General features: G+C 55.8%; 1 protein-coding gene across 8 annotated transcripts in view; it reads right to left on the bottom strand.

Annotated features, from left to right (window-relative positions):
* Nucleotides 1–3018: 3018 nt before the first annotated feature.
* Nucleotides 3019–22893, bottom strand: part of TSPEAR (thrombospondin type laminin G domain and EAR repeats) — a 228583-nt gene continuing 208708 nt past the window's right edge. For 7 of the 8 annotated variants that reach the window (XM_077995537.1, XM_077995538.1, XM_077995544.1 and 4 more), the window contains 3 exons: nucleotides 12814–13001; nucleotides 8404–8505; nucleotides 3019–5021 (listed from right to left, as the gene is read on the bottom strand). In XM_077995537.1, coding sequence (XP_077851663.1) covers nucleotides 4868–5021; nucleotides 8404–8505; nucleotides 12814–13001 — 444 coding nt within the window. In that variant the 3' untranslated portion in view covers nucleotides 3019–4867. Of the gene's footprint in view, nucleotides 5022–7782; nucleotides 8242–8403; nucleotides 8506–12813; nucleotides 13002–22893 lie in introns of those variants that run through there. The other variant, XM_077995536.1, reaches the window with a different exon arrangement.

The raw sequence follows: 22893 nt of genomic DNA, 5'->3' as shown, positions 1-22893 counted from the left end.
GCGAGACTCCGTCTCAAAAAAAAAAAAAAAAAAAAAAAAAAAAAAAAAAAAAAAAAAAAAAAAGAACTGACAGAAGAGGTGTCTACAGAATGCTTGCTGGGAGGATAAATAAACAGCTAAAGGAAATTTTATCTGAGCCTGAAAACTGCCTGCACCAGCACAAAATTAAAGCCCCAGCACCCTCAGGCTAGGCCTGCTGGAAAAATTCCTGTGTGTCAGCTCTGGGAAGACGTGGGCAAGATGAGGCACATCCTGACCAATGCAGGAATTGGCCCTGCTCTTCTGCTGGCCCCTCTTCCACTGTGATGCTAAAAATCCCATCGAAGCCGGTCATCCAAGCAGCAGGAAGTAAGAAGGTCAACGTTTGCATAGCCATTTAGAAGTTTCCTGGAAACCTGGCTCTCTCCCCACCGTCGCCCCGCGAGCACAGTAGGGACGAGCTTGAGCTCAGAAATCAGAAAGCCTCAAGTGTGAAACCTCAGTCTTCTTCCTTATTAGCTGTGACACGTTGGGGAAATTACTTAACCTCTCTGAACCTCAATTTCCTCAAACTGTAAAATGGGGCTAATGTTGGGTGACACTCAGCATAATGGCAGGAATAGAGTTAGTGCTCAGTAAATGCTGCTCTCATTGGCCCCACAGCCCATTCCACCATTCCCTTCTTTCTCTTCCTCCCCACAACCCAACTTCATCATTGCCTACGAACAGCCACAGGATAGAACTCGGGACAGTTCGTGACAGCTCTGGCCAGCCCAGAGGTTATTTACAAGCCTAAGAGCAACCAATGCGGCCTGCCCAACTGCCCAGCTGTTTGTAAAGCACAGAGAAGCTGGTGGTGCCCATAAGCCACGTCGCTTTCTAGGAATGACAGGGGCATGGATTTACAAAGTCACTCTTCACCCTTTAAAATAACACAACTATTTTTTGCTCCCACCATATCTCAAGTGGTACCCAGATTGTGAGGCCTTCCATCCGGTGAGTAGTGTCACCTGGAGAGGAGGTGACTGATTTAGGGCCCCGGTTTGGGGCTGAACCAGGGTCAGCCACTTCTTCGTGTGTTGGCCGCCAAAGGGATTGGACCAGATGATCGTGAAAGAACCTTCCGATGTTAAGATGTAGAGTTTCGATGGTTCCATGATAGAGAAGGATCACAGAAAACTAAGATCCACAAAGCTTAACCTCCCGGAGGACAATCGCAATGCTGTAATGTCAAGTTAATGCTAACACAGCATAGTTTGACGTGAGTGTGACAGCACAGGGAGGTCGAGGGCCTGGGGGCTTCTCAAACTCATTCTCACACCAGATGTGGCATCAGGAACGGCCTGAAGGGAGGCTAAGGGATCCTGCCCTCTCCCCAGCTCTGACGATGCCTCCACAGTGAAGAAGAGACAGGGAGCCCCTGACTCTGCACTTTCACTGGCTACTCCCACACTGGGGGGCAGGGGAGGAGGAAGACCACAACACCTCCTACCACCACTGCAGACTCCTACCAAGCTTCAGTTCTCACCTGCGCCGCTGCCCCAAACCACCCCTGAGAGCCATTAGGTGGCAGCTGTGCTTCACCTGCAAAAGGTCTTCCTTTGCCAATGTTTGTCACAAGGTTTTGCATATCGCTTGCATAAATTTGCAGGTAGGATTCAAAAGGTTCTGATTCCAGTTACACAAGACAAAACACACTGACTGCACTTGCAGTGGAAGAAGGTTTTCAGGAGAGCACGCCGGAGTCGCTTCCCAGGGCTGGGAGAGGTGGTCGAACTAGGTGCGGCTGGGGTGCCCAGAGAGGGCCTTCCCCACGATCCAGGGAATCAGAGCTTTTCCAGCGTTGGCTTGAAATCACGGCTAATAGACAGAAAAGCGCTCTTCCCAACCCCAGGGGAAGACTGGGGAGGTGGGCAGGCGCACAAGGCCCACTGATTCCATCCAAGAGGGGGCATGGAAGGCCAGTGGCCAGCCCACGCCTGGAGCTGCTCCCTCCCGGGAAAGGAAAACAGAATCCTGAGATGCCAAGCTCACTATTCCAAAGGGAAAGGGAAAACTTGGAAATGGCGCCACGCAAAAACCTGCCTTTCAGGAGAACCGGTCTGTTTCTGAACAGACAGCCTGCAAGACGGCCGGCCGTGTGTCTCCCCAGGGGCCTCCCGCACCCTGGCAGTGTCGATGAACAGCTGATCCTCGCGAGTGTGGGACAAAAGCAAGACTAGGACTTGCTTTTATTTTTGTTCAGGAACACAAAGTCAACACCACCAGCCGCTAAAGGAATATAAACCACCTCTTGCTTGTTTAAAGCAGTGAAAGAACAAAATTACATAGGCAAGGAGGGGCTTTTGTGTCTCCAGCCATGACTTCTGGTTAAATGCTCGAGACAAACTCAGGCTTGGCTTTTCCTTCTGCTCTGTGTCCACTCTACCTGATGGAAGATGCAGGTTTGCTGAGGGCCAGGTGAGTGCATAAAGGGCTCTTCCCCCACACCCGTTCACTTGTAATGTGCACTCAGTGCGCGCTAATAAAAGCCTCGCAGGAACCTGACCACTCGCCTCATCGCCTACCCACGCTTTTCTCTCTCCCCTTCCCCTCCTGCCCTCTCCTCTCTTCCTCTTTTAAATACTCAGCACCTCAAAACGCTCTGTGGAAAAGGCCCGGGCACAGGTCCTGCTGTGACTGGTGTTGCTTTCTCCCGGGCAGATCCTCAGCCTCGGCATCACACCCCTCGAAGCTGACTGAGACCCGGCTCACCCACTTTCAGTTTTGCGCTCCAAATACTGAGCGTCTGGTAACTTACCCAGAAGTTCTCAGATTTCCAGCTACTCAAGCCAGGCTCTGATTTCCAAAATAATGCCAAATCTAGAACAGTTTGGGGAATGAGGGGATCTGGCTGAGGGATGGGAGTTGGAACAGCTGTGGCACCATCAGCCTCACATAAACAGAAACGAATTACTCAGCCAAACAAGAGAAGAGCAAGGCCCAGCTGGAAAAGCACATGGATGAGTCTGCAAACCAAAAACGTACCGGAGACAGGCCTCAATCAATGGAGAAGTTTATTTGTCAAGGCTAAGGACGCACCCAGGAGACAGGTCTGTGCCTCTCTCCCAAGATGATGTTGAGGCCTTCAGTCAAGGGCAAAAGCTGGCTGGAGGGGACAGAGGGAGGAGGGTATGGTCACATGACTGATTGCCCCACGCTGCAGGAGAAAAGGAGCAGGTGGGAACGGTCAGTTACCTGTTTATCTCGTGCTCAGTAAATCGTTACTTTCCATGAGGTAAGGTGCACACAGAGCAGTCACTGGTGGAGATGCTGACCCTCTCGTCTGTCGCTGTCTGCTTAGGGGCAAAGGGAAAGGCAGCTTCTTGCAGGACTCAGCTTGCAGCTTAACTTTTTCTTCTTGGTTGAGTGAATTGTGGTCTCGAGTTTTTATCTTCCTTTCACAAGTGCTGACCCAGTGAGGCCAATCGTGTGTGATCAGGAGCCCCTGAATGACTTGGTGGAAAGCAGAGTCCGAACCCCTGCCCAGGACACTTGGGAAAGCCTTGCTGGCCGGACGGAGGGGAAGGAGGCTCTCGGAGACTGCCCCAGAGGGGAGTGGCTCTCCACTGGCCACAGCGATGGCTGGAAAACAGCGAGCCCCGGGAAAACACGAAGGTCCCAAAGCCGGGTAAAGTAGACACTGAGTTTATTATTTGCCAGACAAGGGGAGGCTTCCATTTCATTATGAAAGGTCAGGAGTGCTCTCTGAGCTGAAGGTGAACAGACAGCTGCGGTGTAGAAAACAGGAAGTTTTGTCCACAGTTCTGATTGGCGGAAAAAGCAAATTGTAAACCCTCTCAGGACCGCTGCTGTTCCGATTTGTGTCGCAGAAGCAGGAGTACAGTTCCTGCAAGACCCTGGCAGGTCTGGTCTGGGCTGCATGGCCCCGGGGGCTGCAATCTGAGCCTCTTCTCATGGGGGAGGGGTTTCTCTGGCCTCCACATAGGTTAAGAGGGAGGAGCCCCGGGGCCTTGCGCCCATCAACCCCTCATCCTCGCTGCCTGTGACAGATGGACAAGCAGCTCTCCTGGCTGCAGAGACGAGATGACCACAGGAGAGTCGGCAGAGGATGCTGTTACCAGGGCGCTAGGACAGCCAGCACACAGAGAGACGGAGGCACGCAGCCTGAGTCCCAGTCAGCTGGAGGACATGTGGTTAAAATGCTGCTGAATGGGGAAAACATCCCAGGCCCAGGAGCTGAGGTCCCTGTCGGTGGGGCCGTGGGGAGGGTGTGACACAGGCCATGCCCAGGCTTGTGATTTCTGACCTCGCCCCAGTGCATTTATGGGTAAACTGAGGCTGGGAGGGACGCCTCTCCCTGTACAGGGAGGTGTCCGTGGTGAGGGGCTGTGCCCACCCACTGCCGAGAGAGTAGCACCTGTGCTTTTGTGAACAGCAATATAAATACAGTTCCCTTCAGATAAAACACAATAAATAGGTGGTGGCAATGGTGGGACGGCACCACACTGGCTCAGGCGGCCGGGCGCACTCTGCAGGAGTGGGGACACAAGCCGAGGTCCTGTTGTTTGAGGTAAAAATTTATAGAAACGGTTCCTTGACAGTGAAATCCCTGCTTGACATTCAGATGGGCGAGTGCTGGCAGGGGCTCTGGGCCTCCACCTGTAAGACCCGGACTGTCACTGGGGCTGTGGCTCAGAAGGACCCAGAGGTGGATGGACGTCCCTGCCCGAACTAGGGCTGCAGATGGCCCCACCTGCACCCTGCCTGATGCCCAGGCCTGGGCTGCCCTAGGCTCGGCCCACCTGGATGTCCAGGGCCACTTGGGGGGAGGTGCTGGGGTCCCGCCCCGCCTGGCCACCCCAGTTGCTCCTGGACAGCCGCGGCCTCAGCGCGTCCTCAGCCGCAGGACCCTGGAGAGGGGCTCCTTGGCGCTGGAGTAGATGAGGTAGGCGCCGGCCGTGGTGCTGAAGGCCTCCCAGTCCCTGCAGCCGACGGTGGGGAGGCTGTGCACCGCCACGAAGCCCTCGTAGCCCTGCCACCTGCAGGACAGACAGCGGCAGCCAGGTCAGCCTGGGCTCTGCGGGGTGGCTCTTCTTCCCGGGCTCCCACCCGCGCTGTCGGGGACCCAGCAGCTCTGGGTCACATCCAGGCCTCTTCCATCCCCCACTGGCACGGCGTGGAGAGATTGATTCTGGGCCACGAGGAGAGAGAGATTGATTCTGGGCCATGAGGGCCTTCTCATCTTGCAAAGCAGGAGGCTGAGGCCCAGAAGAGGAAAGATTCCAGATCTCACCAAGATCCCAGCGCTACCTCCTATCCACCCAAGATCCTGCCCCCAGGGACTCCCACACATGTAGTTCTGAGGGTCGGCCTCAATCGTGAGGTACGTGACTTTCCCCAGGGCCCCCTCAAACACACGCAGGCCACCGTGCAGGCGGGAGCCCCTCTGTCCTCAGACACAGGAGCCCAGCTCTCTGCCCGCTGCTCTGCAGCCCCACGTCAGGGGCTGCCCCAGGCCCTCATTCTCGCTCTGGGCAGCCGCTGGTCGCCAAGGTTTGCCTTCAAAAGGACTCGTTTATCCCAGGGGCTTCCATTTCCGAGGCATGGAGTCCCCAAGGCAGGGTGCTGACATCAAAGGGCACGAGTTGTTTAAATTTAATTAAATATTAAATATCAAAGTATGAAAATAAATTCTTCCATACTGCTTTCTGGAGAAGCCGTGGTGGCTCCTGTTCTCATGGGAAAGAGCAGGGTGGGATCCCCCAGGATCCCCCACCCACTCCACTACCCATCTTTAAAATGCCTCCAAACAAATGGGGGAGAACCTGTCAGGGTTTTGCTTTGAGGACAAATCACTTACAATGTTTATTCTTCTAAAAATTCCTATTCATATCTTTTCTTTTTCTTTTTTTTGAGACAGAGTCTCGCTGTGTCTCCCAGGCTGGAGTGCAGCGGAGCTATCTCGGCTCACTGCAAGCTCCGCCTCCCGGGTTCACGCCATTCTCCTGCTTCAGCCTCCCCGAGTAGCTGGGACTACAGGCGCCCGCCACCATGCCCGGCTAATTTTTTGTATTTTTAGTAGAGACGGGGTTTCACTGTGTTAGCCAGGATGGTCTCGATCTCCTGACCTCATGATCCATCTGCCTTGACTTCCCAAAATGCTGGGATTACAGGTGTGAGCCACCACGCCCAGCCAATTCCTATTCATATTGTTTGTCCATTTTTCCAAATTTAAAAACACATCTCTTATTAGTTTGTAAGGTTCGTTTTCTGTCATATGTGTGGCAAAGAGTTTGTCTTTTGCTTTTGAATAGGATGTCTGTTTCCACAGAAAGCTTTTAATGCAGGTGGTCAGACCCAGTGCCTTTCCTTCCAGGCTTGTCTTCTTCATAGAACCCTGAGGTTATGCAACTTCCCTTAGCTTTTCTTCTTTTTCACATTTGGACTTTTAATCCATTTAACATTTATTTTTATGTACAATGTGAAGTGGAGTAAGCTTTGTTTTCTTCCAGATTACATGAAGCTAATCTCCCAAATCATATGGAATTATCAAGTAAAGCCCATCCTTTTCTCATTGCTTTCAAATACAGTATTTATGGCCAGGTGGGGTGGCTCACACCTGTAATCTCAGTACTTTGGGAGGCTGAGACGGGCAGATCACTTGAGGTCAGGAGTTCGAGAACAGCCTGGCCAACATAGAGAAACCCCATCTCTACTAAAAATACAAAAATTAGCCAGGCATGGGCCAGGCGCAGTGGCTCACGCCTGTAATCCCAGCACTTTGGGAGGCTGAGACGGGCAGATCACAAGGTCAGGAGATTGAGACCATCTTGGCTAACACGGTGAAACCCCATCTCTACTAAAAATACAAAAATGTAGCTAGGCATGGTGGCGGGTGCCTGTAGTCCCAGCTACTCAGGAGGCTGAGGCAGGAGAATGGCGTGAACCCAGGAGGCGGAGTTGCAGTGAGCCAAGACTGCACCACTGCACTCCAGCCTGGGTGACAAAGCAAGACTCCATCTCAAAAAAAGAAAAAAAATTAGCCAGGCATGGTGGCCCATGCCTGTGGTCCCAGCTACTAGGGAGGCTGAGGTGTGACGATTGCTGGAGCCTGGGAATTTCAGCCTGCAATGAGCCGAGATTATGCCACTGAACTTCAGCCTGGGCCACAGAGTGAGACCCTGTTCCCCCCCTAAAAATAAATAAATAAAAAGGAGATATTATTAAAAAGTTACCAGGCCCAGATGGTTTTATAACCGAATTTAACCCAGCTGTCAGAAATGAGAGAAAAATCCTATTCTTCAGACTATCCCAGTCCACAGGTGCAGTCAGAAAGCCCTGCAGTGTCCACAGGTGCAATTAGAAAGCCCTGCAGTGTGTATTTACCGTTAGGCTTCATTTTAAACTGGATACAGCTAAGTCCCTGAAAGAAAACCACTGAGCAATCTCACTTCCTATTATAGATGCTAAAAGCTTAAAGACAGGCAATTGGAAGCCAGTGACTTATTAAATAATTCTGCATCATCACCAAGTGGCATCGGGTCTAAGAATGCGAGGAGATCTCTCACTATAAATCATGACATCAGCAGTAAATGTGGCGGACTGCATCACGCACTCACAGATGCCAAAGGAGACCCCAGCCCTGACCCGGATGGCCCACAGCCCATCGAACGGCCATGCTCCGACGTGCTCGTTAAATTAGAGTAAGGCAGGACAGCTGCCGCTTCTGCCGCCATCCAAAATTGTTCTGGAAGCTTTATCTAGGGAAGCAAGCTAAATAATCAATTAGAACACTAGAAATCAAGGGGAAATGTTCTTTATTCTCAGAGGTAATTATATTCCTAGGTCCCCTGAGAATCTTTTTAAGAGAAGCTATTAGAACTGATAGTTTGGTTTGGTGGCTAGACAGAAAAAATGATTGTTATGAGCAGCTGCAAATGAAAATTAAAAAAAAAAAAGCCAACCCCATTCGTTAAATGTACAATACTTGGAAAACTCCTAGAAATAAATATGTTGAGAACACCACAGTGTCTATGAGCTAAAAATTAAATATCAACGACTCCCACGTTAGGATGTCCACACGCCGCATCCCTGCCGGGATCCAAAGGCAGAAGCGCCAGCACGCGTGGGTCGTGGCTACACCTGGAGCAGGGGCCGCTCAGACCCCACACAGGTGCAGCCAGCAACGGGCTGTCCACTGGGCCCAGCCAGTCTCGGGAAATGACACCTGACTTGGGACTCGCTGTGAGCCAATGGCACCTGCGAGAAGAGGTGAGCCCCCAAGGGGAAGCAAGGCGCTGGGGGGAAGCCAGCCTCAGTGAGCCCACAAGGGGAAGAAAGGCGCTGGGGGGAAGCCGGCCTCGGTGAGCCCACAAGGGGAAGCAAGGCGCTGGGGGGAAGCCGGCCTCGGCTGCTCATTACCTGTAAATAATACTGTTCACCGAGAAGCTGCGCCCATCAAAGGAGTTAGCGACGACCAGGAAGTAATCTTCTCCCACCGAGAAAAACTCCCAGTCCAGAGCGCTGCGGGAACAAGTGAGCGGATATTAGGACACAACAGACATCGCCGGAACTGGGGGGTTGGCCCGAAGCCACCTCCAAAATTCACGGAGGAGGAGCCGGGGCCAAGGTGGGGAATGACTTTCTCACAGTCACATATGTGTTGGTGTATTCCAGGAAAATGTAAATTAGTTGTTTGCTTAAAAAACATTTCAAATTTTATTTTATTTTATTATTTTATTTATTTTTGAGATGGAGCCTCACTCTGTCACCCAGGCTGGAGTGCAGTGGCGAGATCTCAGCTCACGGCAACCTCCACCTCCCAGATTCAAGCAATTCTCCTGCCTCAGCCTCCCCAGTAGCTGGGATTACAAGTGTGCGGCACCACACCTGGCTAAGTTTTGTATTTTTAGTAGAGATGGGGTTTCACCATGTTGGCCAGGCCGGTCTTGAACTCCTGACCTCAAGTCAGACCCACCTCGGCCTCCCAAAGTGCTGGGATTACAGGTATGAGTCACCATGTCTAGCCTCAAGTTTTAAATTGTGGTAAAATATATATAACATAACATTTCCCACCTCAACCATCTTTAAGTGCACAGATCACAGGCATTAAGCACGTTCACATTGCTGTGTGGCCGCCAGCACCATCCACCTCCAGAACGCTTTCATCCTGCAAAACTGAGGCTCTGCACCCAGTAAACGTCGCCCCCCACCCCCTCCCCAGCCCCGGCACCCACCACGCCACTTTCTGTCTTTATGAATTTGACCACTCTAGGGACCTCATATAAATGGAATCACACGGTATTTGTCCTTTTGTGCCTTAGCTGAGACTCCAGTGACTCAAGGTTCATCCGTGTTGTAGTGCGTGTCAGAATCTCCTTCCTTTTTAAGGCCGAGTCTCCTTCCTTTCTCACTCCTCTGTGTGAATGCACACGTCGTGTTTATCCATGCGCTGACGGACACCTGGGGAATTTCCTCCATGTGGCTACTGTGAATAATGGTGCTGTGCACACTGGGGTACAAAAGCACACTTTTAAGAGGTTGAATCAATCAGAGAAGAAGTCTCAGGCTCCTGGCACCTGCAGGAGGCAGGAGCTTGGTTTCCCACTCTGGACGCTGCGCAGAGATGGAATCACAGTGCCGTGGCCTCTGCGCCTGGCTTCTTCTCTCAGCACTGTGTCCTCAGCTGGGAGGGCAGCAGCCGTGAGGTCACTCCAGGAGGGGCCTGCAGGACCTGCTGGTTCACAGATATTCTCCTACAAGCGGAAGTTGTTTCTTGTTGCAAACAAATTTGCTGTGTCCTGTCTTAAACAGGAGTCTCGCCTGAATTTGCAAAGGGTGCATCTGTGCTTGGGGACAGCTCAGTTTGTGGGGTCTGATAAGCGGCTCCCCTGGAACCTTTCCCCACCGGGAACCCACCTGCTGAAGTGTCAGCATTAGCCCCACATCTCGAGATGAGGAAATGGAGGTTGGAGCCATGCACACGCAAGCATCTTACGGACATGCAGGCCAGGCCGGTGCTTCTGGGTGCAGCAGCCTCAGGGCTGTGGCCAGTTCAGACAGCAGAGGGGCCTCATCCCAGTGCTTCCCTGCAGGCAGTTGAGGGGCCGGCCTGCAGCAGGAGCTCAGACAGGACCCTGGGAGAGGGAGGGATCATGCAGGTGTCCAGCGACAGGAAGGGCGGGCAGAGTCCATGGGGCCTTGGGCTCCTCACTCCTTTGGTCAGTCAGGGTGACATCTGGAGCCACCTCCATTAATGGCGGGTTATGATTTGGTTCCCATGGAGCCCGTGCCAGCTCGTCCTCCTCCCTCGTCGCTGGGAGGAGGACGAGGATGCCTGTGATCACATACTCTGGTCTGGAAGCACGGCCGTGGGCTCCGAGTCAGTGTGAATCCGCGGGGTTACTCCTCAATCGGATCTGAGCTCTAAAACCCAGACCCGAGGAAGACAAGCGGCCATGCTGGATGTACCAGTGGTGGAAGATCCTGTCTGGCTGCTCCAAGGCTCACATCAGAAGCCGGCTTCAGTTTCACCACAAAATAAGGCATCTAGTGACCAATTCTGCCTCCAAAGCAGCCCTGGGTCACACTCGCTGTAGGACAGATGTTATTCTTCAGAATCATGCCCTCTGGCAAATGCCCGTCATCGGACAGATGGGCGGATGGAGCGTGACTCAGCCATGAGAAGGGGGACGCTCGGACCCACGCGGCCACACCACCAACCCGGAAGACACGGTGCTGCGAGAAAAAGCCAGGCACAGAGGCCACAGCTCTGCAATTCCATTTCTGTGCGTGTCCAGAACGGGAAATCACAGAGACAGGAAGTGAGCCCGGGGGTGCCCGGTGGGGAGGGAGGGGCTGGCAAAGGGTGTGGGGGCTCCTTCTGAGGGGAGGAGAATGTTCCAGAATTGACTGCAGCCATGGCTGCACATATTTGTGGATTTAACAGAACCACTGAATTGTAGAAAGCAAACACAGCAGACCGTTTGAAGGCAGTCAGAGCCAAGGTTACACACAGAAGCCGCGAAACCCCTCAGCACCCTGGAAAGGGTTTTGGACTCGGTGAGGCCACAGCACATCTCCCAGAAGTGCAGGGAACTCCCCATTCTGAGTAGAAGGGCTAGGAGTGTGACTTTCGTGTGCTGTTTTGATGGTAATTATTAAACATTACCTCAATTAATTAATAAATACCTTCTGTGTTTCATAATTTAGTTCATAAACTGTCCACACCACTGTCCAGTGGTGACACGGCCGTAAGTCACAAGTGTGTAGCTGCGTCCCGTCAGCTCTCGCAGCTTTCAAATACTGAGGTGTCTGCCTCATCCGTTTCTAGACTGGCATCGTCTCCACAACTAATTTTTAATCCCAGTTCATTCTCCAACTTGTCTTATTCTAAACGCTGTTCTAAAAAGCCTCATCTATGTTTTGTTCTCGGCGTTGACACTGGATGGGGTGGATTCATGCTGGGGACACACAATTGCCGCAGCCGCCCAGTGCCTGTTTCTCCTGCCACGGCCGCCAGGCCACGCAGGGGTCACGCCGCTGCCGCTCAGTGCCTGTTTCTCCTGCCACGGCTGCCAGGCCACGCAGGGGCCACAGAGCCCACTCACCCCAGAATCCCCAGTGCCCCCGGCAGGCACCGCTGCTGGCTCTTTTTCTTTATTCTGAGAGTTCTTTTTTTTTTCAATTTTTAAAAATCAAATAAGTAAGATACAAGTAAGTTAACATTGTCGTCCTGTGTAAAATCAGCAGTTCAGAAGTAACAGTGCAAATAGGGAAACTCCTTCCTGGCCTGCCTGCACACCCCTGCAGCCCGCCTGGTCCTGGGGTGACTGCTGACGGTGAGGCACTCTCTTCCAGAGTCTTCTCTGCACTTCCATGGGTGCGCACAGCTAAGCAGCACACAGCAGCTGGGCTCGCTCCTCCGTACTCGGGTCGTAAGATTTCGCTGCACCTCACCCAGCCCTTTCCACAGAGCAGTTCATCTTGGAGACTTTTCTCCTTGAAGGGTCTAAAGGTATGCATTGTTGTGTCTCTCAAGCTGAGATTAGAGCCCAGTGCCCAGGAGGGGTAGGTGAATCGTTACCCAATGAAATAGGAGTCCATGAAACCTGAGGAAACCTGGAAAAGCCGCCAGCTCCATCCCAGGGTGGGCACGGGCCGGATTCCAGCTCCAAGCTTGACCCATGGCCCTTGGCTCTGGGATCTGAGTAATACAGATTCGATTGCAGGTTTATTCACAGATTTCTGAATCCCACCCCAGAGGAAGCCCCATGCTGGTCGGGACGGTTATGGATTCTCAGTGCCTGCTGTCCAAACTGTGGTGGCCACGCAACCTCCTGTGGCCCCGCAGAGCGTGTCAGCCTGGAACCATGACTTTCTTGTGCACACACACCCACCCTCCATGTTCCCTGGATCGCACGTCTGTCTCAACACGCCAGTCTCCGTGTCCTGGTGTTGTCCGGGAGGATGCAACATCAGGGAAAGGGAGTAATCGTGTCTGGTGGCAGCTGGCACCAGCAGGCTGTGGGCGCTCGAAGCCTGCACCTCGCACCTGTCCCCGTGGGGCCTTGGCTGTCCCTCCACACGACGGGCAGGAAGCCCCCTCCTGCCTCCACTGCCCGGTTGAAAGGAGGTGACGGGTGTGAAGGGGCAGAACTCTGCACACAGCGCCCGGCTCTGGGAACCAAACCTGTGGCTCAGGGCAGCACTGACTTCCCCAGGCCAGTCTTTCCGCAGGAAGGGTGGTGAGGATGAGCCTAACGGGGATTCCGACATGGTGGGCCTCCCAGAGGTCAGCCCACCCTCCCACCGGCCTGCGGTGACACATACCTGCAGGTGAGGATGTCCTGGAACTTGACAAAGGCCTGCGCGGTCACGTTCAGCTCGTAGATGACTGAGTTGATGACGTAGGAATCATTCTGGACTTGCATCTCCACATCGTAGCTGTGACTGTTCGCCACAGCGAGGAAGATCCTCTCCCCAATGTGGAAGACCTCCCAGTCCGCAGCACCGAATGTCTAGGACCAAAGGAGAGCAGGTGCAGAGGTGTGGGTGAGCGGTGCAGATGTGTGGGAGAGTGGGTATAGAGGTGTGGGTGAGCGGTGCAGAGGTGTGGGTGAGCGGTGCAGAAGTGTGGGTGAGCAGGCACAGAGTTGTAGGTGAGTGGATGCAGATGTGTGGGTGAGCGGGTGCAGAGGTGTTGGTGAGCGGTGCAGAAGTGTAGGAGAGCGGGCGCAGAAGTGTGGGTGAGCAGGCACAGAGTTGTGGGCAAGTGGGCACAGAGGTGTGGGTGAGCAGGCGCAGAGTTGTAGGTGAGTGGGCGCAGAGGTGTGGGTGAGTGGGCACAGAGGTGTGGTTGAGCGGGCGCAGAGTTGTGGGTGAGTGGGCACAGAGGTGTGGGTGAGTGGGCGCAGAGTTGTGGGTGAGTGGGCACAGAGGTGTGGGTGAGCGGGCGCAGAGGTTGTGGGTGAGTGGGCACAGAGGTGTGGGTGAGCGGGCGCAGAGTTGTGGGTGAGCGGGTGCAGAGGTGTGGGTGAGCGGGCGCAGAGGTGTGGATGAGCAGCACTCTCCCTGGCTGTCCTCAGGCTGCCACTTGGCAGGACATGGGATCTTGGCACAGCCCAGTGCCTGCTGAGCTGCAGGTGCCAGATGCGGCACTCCTGCTGGCAGCCTCCTTGGCCACCACTCTCTTCCTGAATATTAGTGCCAGTTGTGCCCACCCCCACCCACCCACAGCAACCATCTGTGTGACTTGCTTCTCAGCAATCCATGCCTCCACCTACTCCAGGCCCCAGTGCTGTGTGTCCTATGAGCACCACCTGCTGTTTCACCTCTTCCAGGAAGCCCACCCTGATCCCTCTAGTCCTAGCCTCAGACACTGAAGTAACTCTCGAGTTTTCTCTTACACGCTCTCCCTGGCCTTGCAGTTTGGCCGAGGCTTCCCTCTGGCTCTGTAGACAGAAGCCATCTCTGGGTTCCTGTGCTTGCCATTCCTCCACAAATCACTTACCACCCTCAAGAGGCAACAGGTCTGGGGCTGCACATGGAGGCCCAACTGCAGGCACCTCTGCCACCATCCTTGAGCTGCAGGAGCCTGTCTGCACGTGGGGCCCGCAAGGCGGAAGCTTATGCCAGCACACTGGGGATAAAGGTGGCGGGGCTGCACGGGGAACGGGCGGCTGCTTCCCTGGGGACAGTGTCCCCCCAGGCCGGGCATCCCTGCACACGGTCCCAGGCAGTCATGGCTGAGGACAGAGCTGGTCTTGCTGCGGGGCTGCGTCTCTTCCTGACTCACCCCCGTCCAGAGAGCCTTCTGCCTGAGGGACATCGTGCGCCACCTGGGCCAGGTGCGAGGCAGCTCTAAGAGCCTCCCGTGACAGCAACCACTGGGACGTTTTCTATTTGCCCAAATCAACTGGCAAGGGCCCGGCTCAGACGCTCCCGGGTCTGATGCGACCTGCCCTCCGCAGTAGGTCAGGCACCCTCCCTTGTTTGTATGTTCAGGACAGGGCTGCCCAGGCGCCTTCCGGTCCCCCTGACTGTCCGGCGCCTGCCCGGCCGGCTCAGGTGCTGCAGGAAAGAGAAAACTCTGGGCCCAACGTCAACGTGCGTTCTCCACGCCCAGCAGGGGGCGCCGTTGCCCGCCCGACCCCGGAGAGCCTGGGCTGCAGGGGAGGGCGCGGTGCGGGAGGGCGCGGTGCTGCAGAGGAGGGTGCGGTGCTGCAGGGGAGGGCGCGGTGCCGGAGGACGCGGTGCTGCAGGGGAGGGCGCCACAGGTGAGGACGCAGCTCCGTGGGCACCAGGCAAGGTCCCAAGGCCGATCCACAGCCGGTCAGAGGAGCGCACATGGGTGAGCTTAAGCTAAGAGACCAAGACTCACCAGGCAAGGACGTGGGACTAGGACACCTGGCAGCGCTGAACCCCGGGGGGTGGGGGCGCGGGGCCAGGGTCTGCCTGAGGCTTTCCTGGGTCAGCGCCCCCTCCCCTCCTGCGGCTCCACGAGATGTGACTATTCTATCTGCTGGAGAACAGCTGTCCAAGGCCACCCCATGTCCTTCAAGGGGACTCAGAGACACTCTGGGCCGGTGGGACCTTCTGCGTCATCTGGACTTTGCCTCACAGGTGGGCGGGTGGGAGTGTTACACACAGGCCAGTTCTCTGACTTAGCAGAAGGGAAACAGTAATCAGAATGTTAAACCCTGGGCTCCTCCCACACCTGTGCTGAGGAAACCAACTGAGTGGGCAATCCTCATGTGTGTACTCATCTATACGCATGTCTGCACACACCTGCACGCACACACACACGCACACACCGGCACACACAGGCCCATACCTGCACACCTGCATGTACACATACATACACACAAACATGGATATGCACTGTGTATGCACACACACAGGCACACACACAGGCACATATGCTTACATTTTTACATGCACGCCCGTGCACATGTGGATACACATGCAGATACACAGGCCTGCTCATGTATACACATATACACATACACACATGTATATACACACGCAACCATGCACATGCATGTGTGTACATGTGTAGAGTGTGTGTACATGTGTACAGTGTGTGCACATGTGCATATGTGTATACTTGCACACATGCCTGTACATAGGCATATCCCTGCAGGCACACACATGCACCCGCCCGCATGTCCTCATCTACACACACGTGCACCCGCCCGCATGTCCTCATCTACACACACGTGCACCCGCCCGCATGTCCTCATCTACACACACGTGCACCCGCCCGCATGTCCTCATCTACACACACGTGCACCCGCCCGCATGTCCTCATCTACACACACGTGCACCCGCCCGCATGTCCTCATCTACACACACGTGCACCCGCCCGCATGTCCTCATCTACACACACGTGCACCCGCCCGCATGTCCTCATCTACACACACGTGCACCCGCCCGCATGTCCTCATCTACACACACGTGCACCCGCCCGCATGTCCTCATCTGCACACACGTGCACCCGCCCGCATGTCCTCATCTGCACACACGTGCACCCGCCCGCATGTCCTCATCTGCACACACGTGCACCCGCCCGCATGTCCTCATCTGCACACACGTGCACCCGCCCGCATGTCCTCATCTGCACACACGTGCACCCGCCCGCATGTCCTCATCTGCACACACGTGCACCCGCCCGCATGTCCTCATCTGCACACACGTGCACCCGCCCGCATGTCCTCATCTGCACACACGTGCACCCGCCCGCATGTCCTCATCTGCACACACGTGCACCCGCCCGCATGTCCTCATCTGCACACACGTGCACCCGCACGGCACAGCTCTCCCCACATTGCTGGGGAAGGCTGAAGAGACATGCTTCCAGCCCTGGGCGTCCTTCCAGTGGAGCCCCCCCCACTTCTCAGCTACTTGCTGATGCTCACCTGTGTTGAGGCAGATCCTGATGGACTGCTGGGGCCAGAAGAGCCTGAAACTCCCTCTCAGGGAAAGCCCCGGAGGGCCTGCCCTGTAGCAGCCCAGGGTGCGGGAAGACCCCGAGCTGGCTCTCTGCGCACTGTATAGAGAGAACTTACTGCAAGCTGGGGCTGAGCCGGGCATTGCATCTCAGGGATGAGTCACGTGCCCTCCCTGCCCAAAGGAGCCCTGGAACAGGGGCTGCTGCAGATGGGGAACCATGGAGGGGCTGCCTGGGGCCTTGGGGGCACAGAGGACGAGGGCCCAAAGGCATGGAGGAAGGACGGGGAGTTGGCGGCAGGAAGCAGGGAAGGGTATCCAGGCAGAAGGAACTGCAGGACAGACACAGGACTGAGGGAGCCAGGAGGGCTGGGTGCACACAGAGTGCGGAGCAGGGGCTGGGGCAGGCCTACAGGGCCTGGGTGCTGTGGAAAGCAGTCGGGCCCCCAGCCAAAGGTCACTGGGGAGCCAGAGGCGGCTTTTGAGCAGAGCGAGGAGGTCAGATGTATGTGGACAGCTCTGAGACCCACAGGAGGTAGGAAGGTGTCAGGACAGAGGTGAGCCAAGTGCTGTTGGGGGGGGGTGGGGTGGGTCCCACTCCCAAGAGGGGAAAGAAGGGTGGGGTCCTTGGAGACAGGGGCTTCTGGAGACCCCTCAGAGAACTCGGTACATCCCTAGGGATGGAGACAGGGGCTCCGGGAGACCCGTCAGAGGACTCGGTACATCCCTAGGGATGGGTGGCACACGGGCTGCTGTGTGAGCCCTGGGGAGGGGCAGGTGGCAGGAGCGTGGGGTGGAGGTGGCAGTGCTCTGGCCACAGCCCCGAGGCTGGTGGAGACTCGGTTGGGAATGCCCAAGACGGGCAGTCTGGTCTGGTGGGACCTGCAGCACTGCAGCCTCCAGGGCAGGGACTGTGCCCACGTTTCATGGGGTGGTAGGAAGCAAACCTTGAGTTGAATCTTGGTTGGAGCCCAAGGTGGGGTGTGTATTTGTTCTAGGACAAGCACGTGTCAGCTGTGGGGGTGGGTGTGGAGGGCTATCCAGGACATGGCAGTGGCGGGAGTCGGCGCTGTGTGGCCACCTGCCTGGCTGCCGCTACAAAGCAGAGCCCTTGCTGGAGTGCAGGGCCAGACAGGCTGGGGGCGGGGGCAGCCAGGGGAGGCTCGGAGGCTGCTCAAGTCACCCTTCTGCTCCCTGCACCCAGCCAGGGTCTGTGCATCTGATTTAGCAAATCCAGGGTCCCTGTTCAATCTAAGTTTCAGACAACGAATAATTCTTTAGTCTGCATGTATCCTATGTAATACTTGAGACATACTCTGGCAAAAAGAAAAATTAGTTTATCTGAAACTGGCTCGGGGTGTCACCGGCTCCTGCTCCCAGCATTTAGCTGGCTGAGTCCACAGCAGGGCAGTCATTGTCATTGGCTGTCCACAGCTCCTCCTCCCTACGCCAGGCAGTCAGAAGCCCCTCGCAGGTTGGAGTGAACCTGTCCCTCTGCTGAAGCTGGGGCCTTCTCTCATTCAGAAGTGAAGAGGTGCCCCCCAGGGGCTGTGCCAACCCAGGCAGAGGGCGTGCAGCGTGGGACCCGCTGTCAGGCCACTCCCAGATTCTAAGCACGTTAGGGACTCATAGAAGACAGAAAAAGAATCTTCACATCAAAGGCCCTGCCAAACCCCGGCTGGCACGGGAGCCAAGCGGCCGGGCACCTGCTGGGCTGGGCAGGCCCTTCCCGCCCTCCCTCCAATGGAATTCCCCAGAGCCTGGCCCTGCTGCCCTGGCATGGTGCCTGGCAGCTCAGGTGCATCTTGCTGGGATGATAGTGCTTCCGGGACTTGGCAGCCAGGAGCACCTGGAGCCCCCAACAGCTCCCTCAAGGGCGGGTGGGCACCCGGTAATCAGTGGATTAGTTGCTGGGCAAAGAGTCTCTTGGGTTCCGGCTTTGATGGGGCAAAGAAAGAGGATGCCTCTGTGGTCTGGGAGTGCCAGGGGAGGGGAGGGAGGCAAGATGCACCCCTGGGGCTCCCTCCCCAGCCGCCAGGAGAAGGCAGTTCCCCAACAGGCGCTGGTGGGGGGCGTACTGGCAGCCTTTCCAAGGGTAGCTGGCTAAGGCTGGACAAGCATTCTGGGCGGCCATGGTGGGGCAACGCTACTGGATGACAGGTCACTCCCCTGAGGGAACTGGGCTCAACACACTCCCCAGCCAACTCTTGGGTGCCCCTCTGTGCTCTTCCCAGCCCTGCAGAACCCGCAAACCTGGCACCTTCTCCAAGCTGCCTAGGCCACTGCCAGCTCCTGTGTCACAGAGAAGACAGAAGTCATAGGGCACAGTTGCCACCTTCCCAGAGCCCTCCCGCCCAGGCTCTGCCCAGCCCCGTCAGGCTGTCCTGGGCAGTGCTGACCACTGGGAGGGGCCCCTTCATGCTGCTCCCTTGACAGATGTGCAGATGGAGGCTCAGAGAGACACAGCCAGGTCTCATGAGGGTGCTTAGGGGCTCCTGCCTGTTTTTCTAACCACCCCACGGCTGCCTTCCAGGTGCCTGTTCCCAGGGTGGCTCCCACTGCGTCCTTGCCCCACAGCACCTCTTGCCCTTCGATCACCATGGAGGCGAGTACACACACGTGTGCCTGAGTGTGCATGTACATGTGTGTTGAGGAGCCATGGGCGGGACCCTCGGGAAGTGTGTGGCACCAAGTCGGGGGCCCAGCTGTGACGAGGGGTCCCTGCTAACATGGTGGCTGCTGCTGTCCTTGTGAGGACCCCACAAGCCGACAGCTACGATCACAGAACCACCAAGCTTTGGAAGCTGCAACACCTTCCGAGGTTTGCAGCAAACTCACTCAGAAGCCAAACCTATTTTGGAGGCCACATTTGGTGACCATGACCGCAGGCCCCACTCCATCAGCTCAGGGAGCAGGACCCTGTGCCTAGACTTCTAGGGACAGAACTCACTCCTCCTTTGGTCCAAGCTGGGAAGGCCCAGTCATTGGAGGCTTGGTCTCTCCCACCTGAAAGAAAGTTCTAGAATTCCTGGTGGGATGGGCAGAAAGACTTTGAGGGCAGGTGGAACAATGGGACATCAAACTGCCTTCCCCAGTGTGGGCAGCCAGCTCCTCACTCATACCTGCCTTTGGGTTGCAAAGTCCTGCCATGCCCACCAACCATTCCTTTGGAGCACTGCACTTAACCTGCAGTGCCCTGGGAATGCCCACCCTGTGTTTCTGGGAGAAAGTGAGCTCTGTGTGCACAGCTCCTCTAACCCCACCTGCACCCCACACCCCCGCAGACCCTCCAGAAGGGCGCCTCTCTACGGCACACACGTACTTTCAAAGCATGTCGGCTTCACCCGCTTCAAAGCTCACGTTCATGAAAGACATTGCAAAACTCAAACCAAACAGTAAACAAATTAAGACATCTCTAGGACCTAAAAGGATTTCAACACAATGTGAAAAATGTTGGCAAAACATGAAAGTGGGCTTTGTGAGTTTTGAGGAATTACTGAGCTGTGAAAATGAGGCTCAGGCCGGGTGGAGAGGAAGCCCATCTATGTGTGCGTGGTCCCAGTGCCTGCCCAGGGCCCTCCTGTGGCGCGAGCAGGACCTGGGCCATGGCGGTGCCCCCAGCAACCAGGTCCCCATTCCTGGAGTTCTGGTCTGCTTGGGGGAGCTGCAGCTGTGCTTCCTTCTGTCCGCTGTGGTCCTGCTCCAGCCCCTGCTCTTCTCTGATGTTTCTTTCAGGCAGATGTCACCCACCCCTTGGGACTTCTCCCCGGGTCGCTAGCCCAGACCCTCCCCTTGGCTCAGGTGGTTCCATTTCTGCCCCTTCGCTGCTGGCCCCCTTCTGAGGATGCCCGTGTGTCTCCAGGACCACTGCTCCAGTCCTTGGTGTAGATCAAAGCTGCCCTTCACATGCGGCCTGAAAATGTAGACCGGCCGTCTTCCGGGCTGGGCTGCCACCTCCACCGCCTCACCCGCGACAGAAGCCCTGAGTTTTTCAGTAACCACGTTCCACAAACACCTCCCGACTGCCTTCCAGAACACACAAAGATCAACAAAGCTCAGAATCCAGTCCCGACGTCATGTCATGAAGAGCAGGTAGTCCATCAAAGGGATGGGCCCCATGAGTGAAGGGTTGAGACCCCACCATGGTGTGAGGCGTTCCAGGCACTCCCGTCACGGCCCGAACCAGGCTGCAGGCTCCATCCCCACGGGGCAGGCACGGAGGAGGGGATTCATGTGGACGCAGGGACACCTGTGGACGCCCTGGCTCAGCCACTTACTGCTGCGTGTTTGTGGCCAGGTCCCCGAACCTGAGCCTCAGTTTCCACACCTGTGAGATGGGTGTGAGGTGGAATTGCCAACCAGCTGAGGATGTGCAGTCACAGACCACCTTCCAGAAATCTCCAAAAGGCTTTCCAAAACAGGAAGACGAGGAAGGCTGCCATCAGCAGGAATTCCAGGGCTTCCAGAATGAGGCTGTCAGGAGTGAAGGGAGCCGTGCTCCACACACAGGGCAGGGGCCAGGGCTGCCAGGTCTTGTTTATCTGGGAGCACCAGGCTGCCTGCCTGCACCTGGTCTGGGCACCCGAAGGCAGAGCTGCTCCTGCTTAGGGTCTGTGGCAACTGTCCCCCTCAGTGGGTGCTGCTGGGGGCTCTTCTGATTCCTGGTGGGCGGCTTCTGGCCTCGCCTCTTCACCCACGGTGTAGGGTGTGGGATGGAGATGCAGGGCCTCTGCCCTCCTTCCCCTCTCCCCGCTCCCCCAAGCAGCCTGGGTTGTACCTCCACTAATAAACACCAACATCCGTGCCCAGTGTTGGACCCAGACAGATTCCCCTGGGTTCGGCCATGGGGCGATTCTCTGAGTGACACATCATCATCAGCTTTGTGTGGTCCTGACCTTATGGTAATGTTAGCCCCCAGAGCCAGGGGCCGGGCTATGGCACCACCCACCCAGGCGATTTCTGTCAAGATGATTGACTGCCGTGCCATCCCTGGGTGCCAGGTAAACATTCTCCTTTCATGCTTAAAATCACAGCACGGGTTCACCTGCTTCGTACTTGGACCTGTGATCTGTGTATGCTTCTTTTCAACAAGTTTCTAGTTGTCCCCTCCTGGGTCTGGCCCTACACTCCTTCCCTCCTTCCCAGAGGAAGAAAACACACCAGCTCTGCAGGCGACAACGCTCCCAGCTCTCCCATCTTCCCATCCCAGGAGCCCCTCGATCCTGCTCCCTGGGGCTGTCAGTCCCGTCCCACCTCAGTGGCTGCTGCACAGGAAGATCGTCCTGGCCCGGCCCCGTGTCTCTGCCTTCCTCATCTCCTGCAGTCTGTGTATCTGTCACTCTTTCAGCGCGCCATCCCTGGACACACTTTGTGCTCCGTGGGCTCCACAGCCCCCAAAGCCCCTCTTATGCCCTCGCTGACCCCAGACCATCTGGGCTGGCTTCTCTCTAGGACAGGCACCAGTTCTCATTCCAGAACTTTCCTTATGGTCATCTTTGGGTGGAGCCACCACTTTAGTTCTGATTTCCTGCATCTGGTTGAGTACCCGGGCTTGTCAGTGCACCCCAGGGACACCGCCTCGTCCAGGGCTCCCACATGTCTCAGACTGACGGCCAGACTGGGTCATATGACCAGCACTAGCCAATAAGCTGTGAGCACACGGGAGCCCAGGCCCACCTAGGCTGGGTCATATGACCAGCACTAGCCAATGAGCTGTGAGGACATGTGAGCACAGGCCCACCTAGGCTGGGTCATATGACCAGCACTAGCCAATGAGCTGTGAGGACACATGAGCACAGGTCCAGCTAAGCTGGGTCATGTGACTGGCCCTAGCCAATGGGTTGTGAGCACAGAATCAGGTCGGCCGCTTCCTGCTGCTTCCCACTGTGTGTGCTTCAAGGGGTAGCCGACACAGGACAGGAAACCTTGTCTGACTTGATATGAGAACTAACCCAATGTGGCAGGAAGCCACGGACATGTGGGACCTGTGCATGGCAGCGGCCAGCGGCCTTGTTCTGCGGGGGCGCTGCGTCCATCACTCGCCTTCAGAACACTGAGCCCTCCTGCCTCCTGATATCCAGGGCTGCCGGTGGGAAATCCCAGGCTGCGCGGCTCCTGTGTGCTTCGAAGGTAACTTTCCTTTGCTCTCGCCCTCCTTGGTCTCAGCGCCCCTTCAGTCTGATGAGATCTGGGAGGTTTTCTTCAAGGCTTTCTCTGAAAGCCTTTTTGGTTAGCCAGATATAGACTCTCCGGGGTTGATTCTGTCTCTTTTCATTCTACATTCTAGAAGATCGTCTTAACTTTATTTCAGTCATGTTAATGAATGTCTTCTTTTAATGCCAGCAATTGCATTTTTAATGTCCAAGCTCTCTGTCTCATTAGTAGCATTCTTTTTATTTCATAAGTGCAGTATCTTCTTGAATACTTCTGAAGACAATTGTAACTTTAAAAAATTCCTTTCTG

The sequence above is a fragment of the Macaca mulatta genome, chromosome 3, assembly GCF_049350105.2.
Source record: "Macaca mulatta isolate MMU2019108-1 chromosome 3, T2T-MMU8v2.0, whole genome shotgun sequence".
NCBI classification, from domain to species: Eukaryota; Metazoa; Chordata; class Mammalia; order Primates; family Cercopithecidae; genus Macaca; species Macaca mulatta.
Note: the sequence above shows the minus strand (reverse complement) of the source record. Positions and strands in the feature narration are given on the sequence as shown.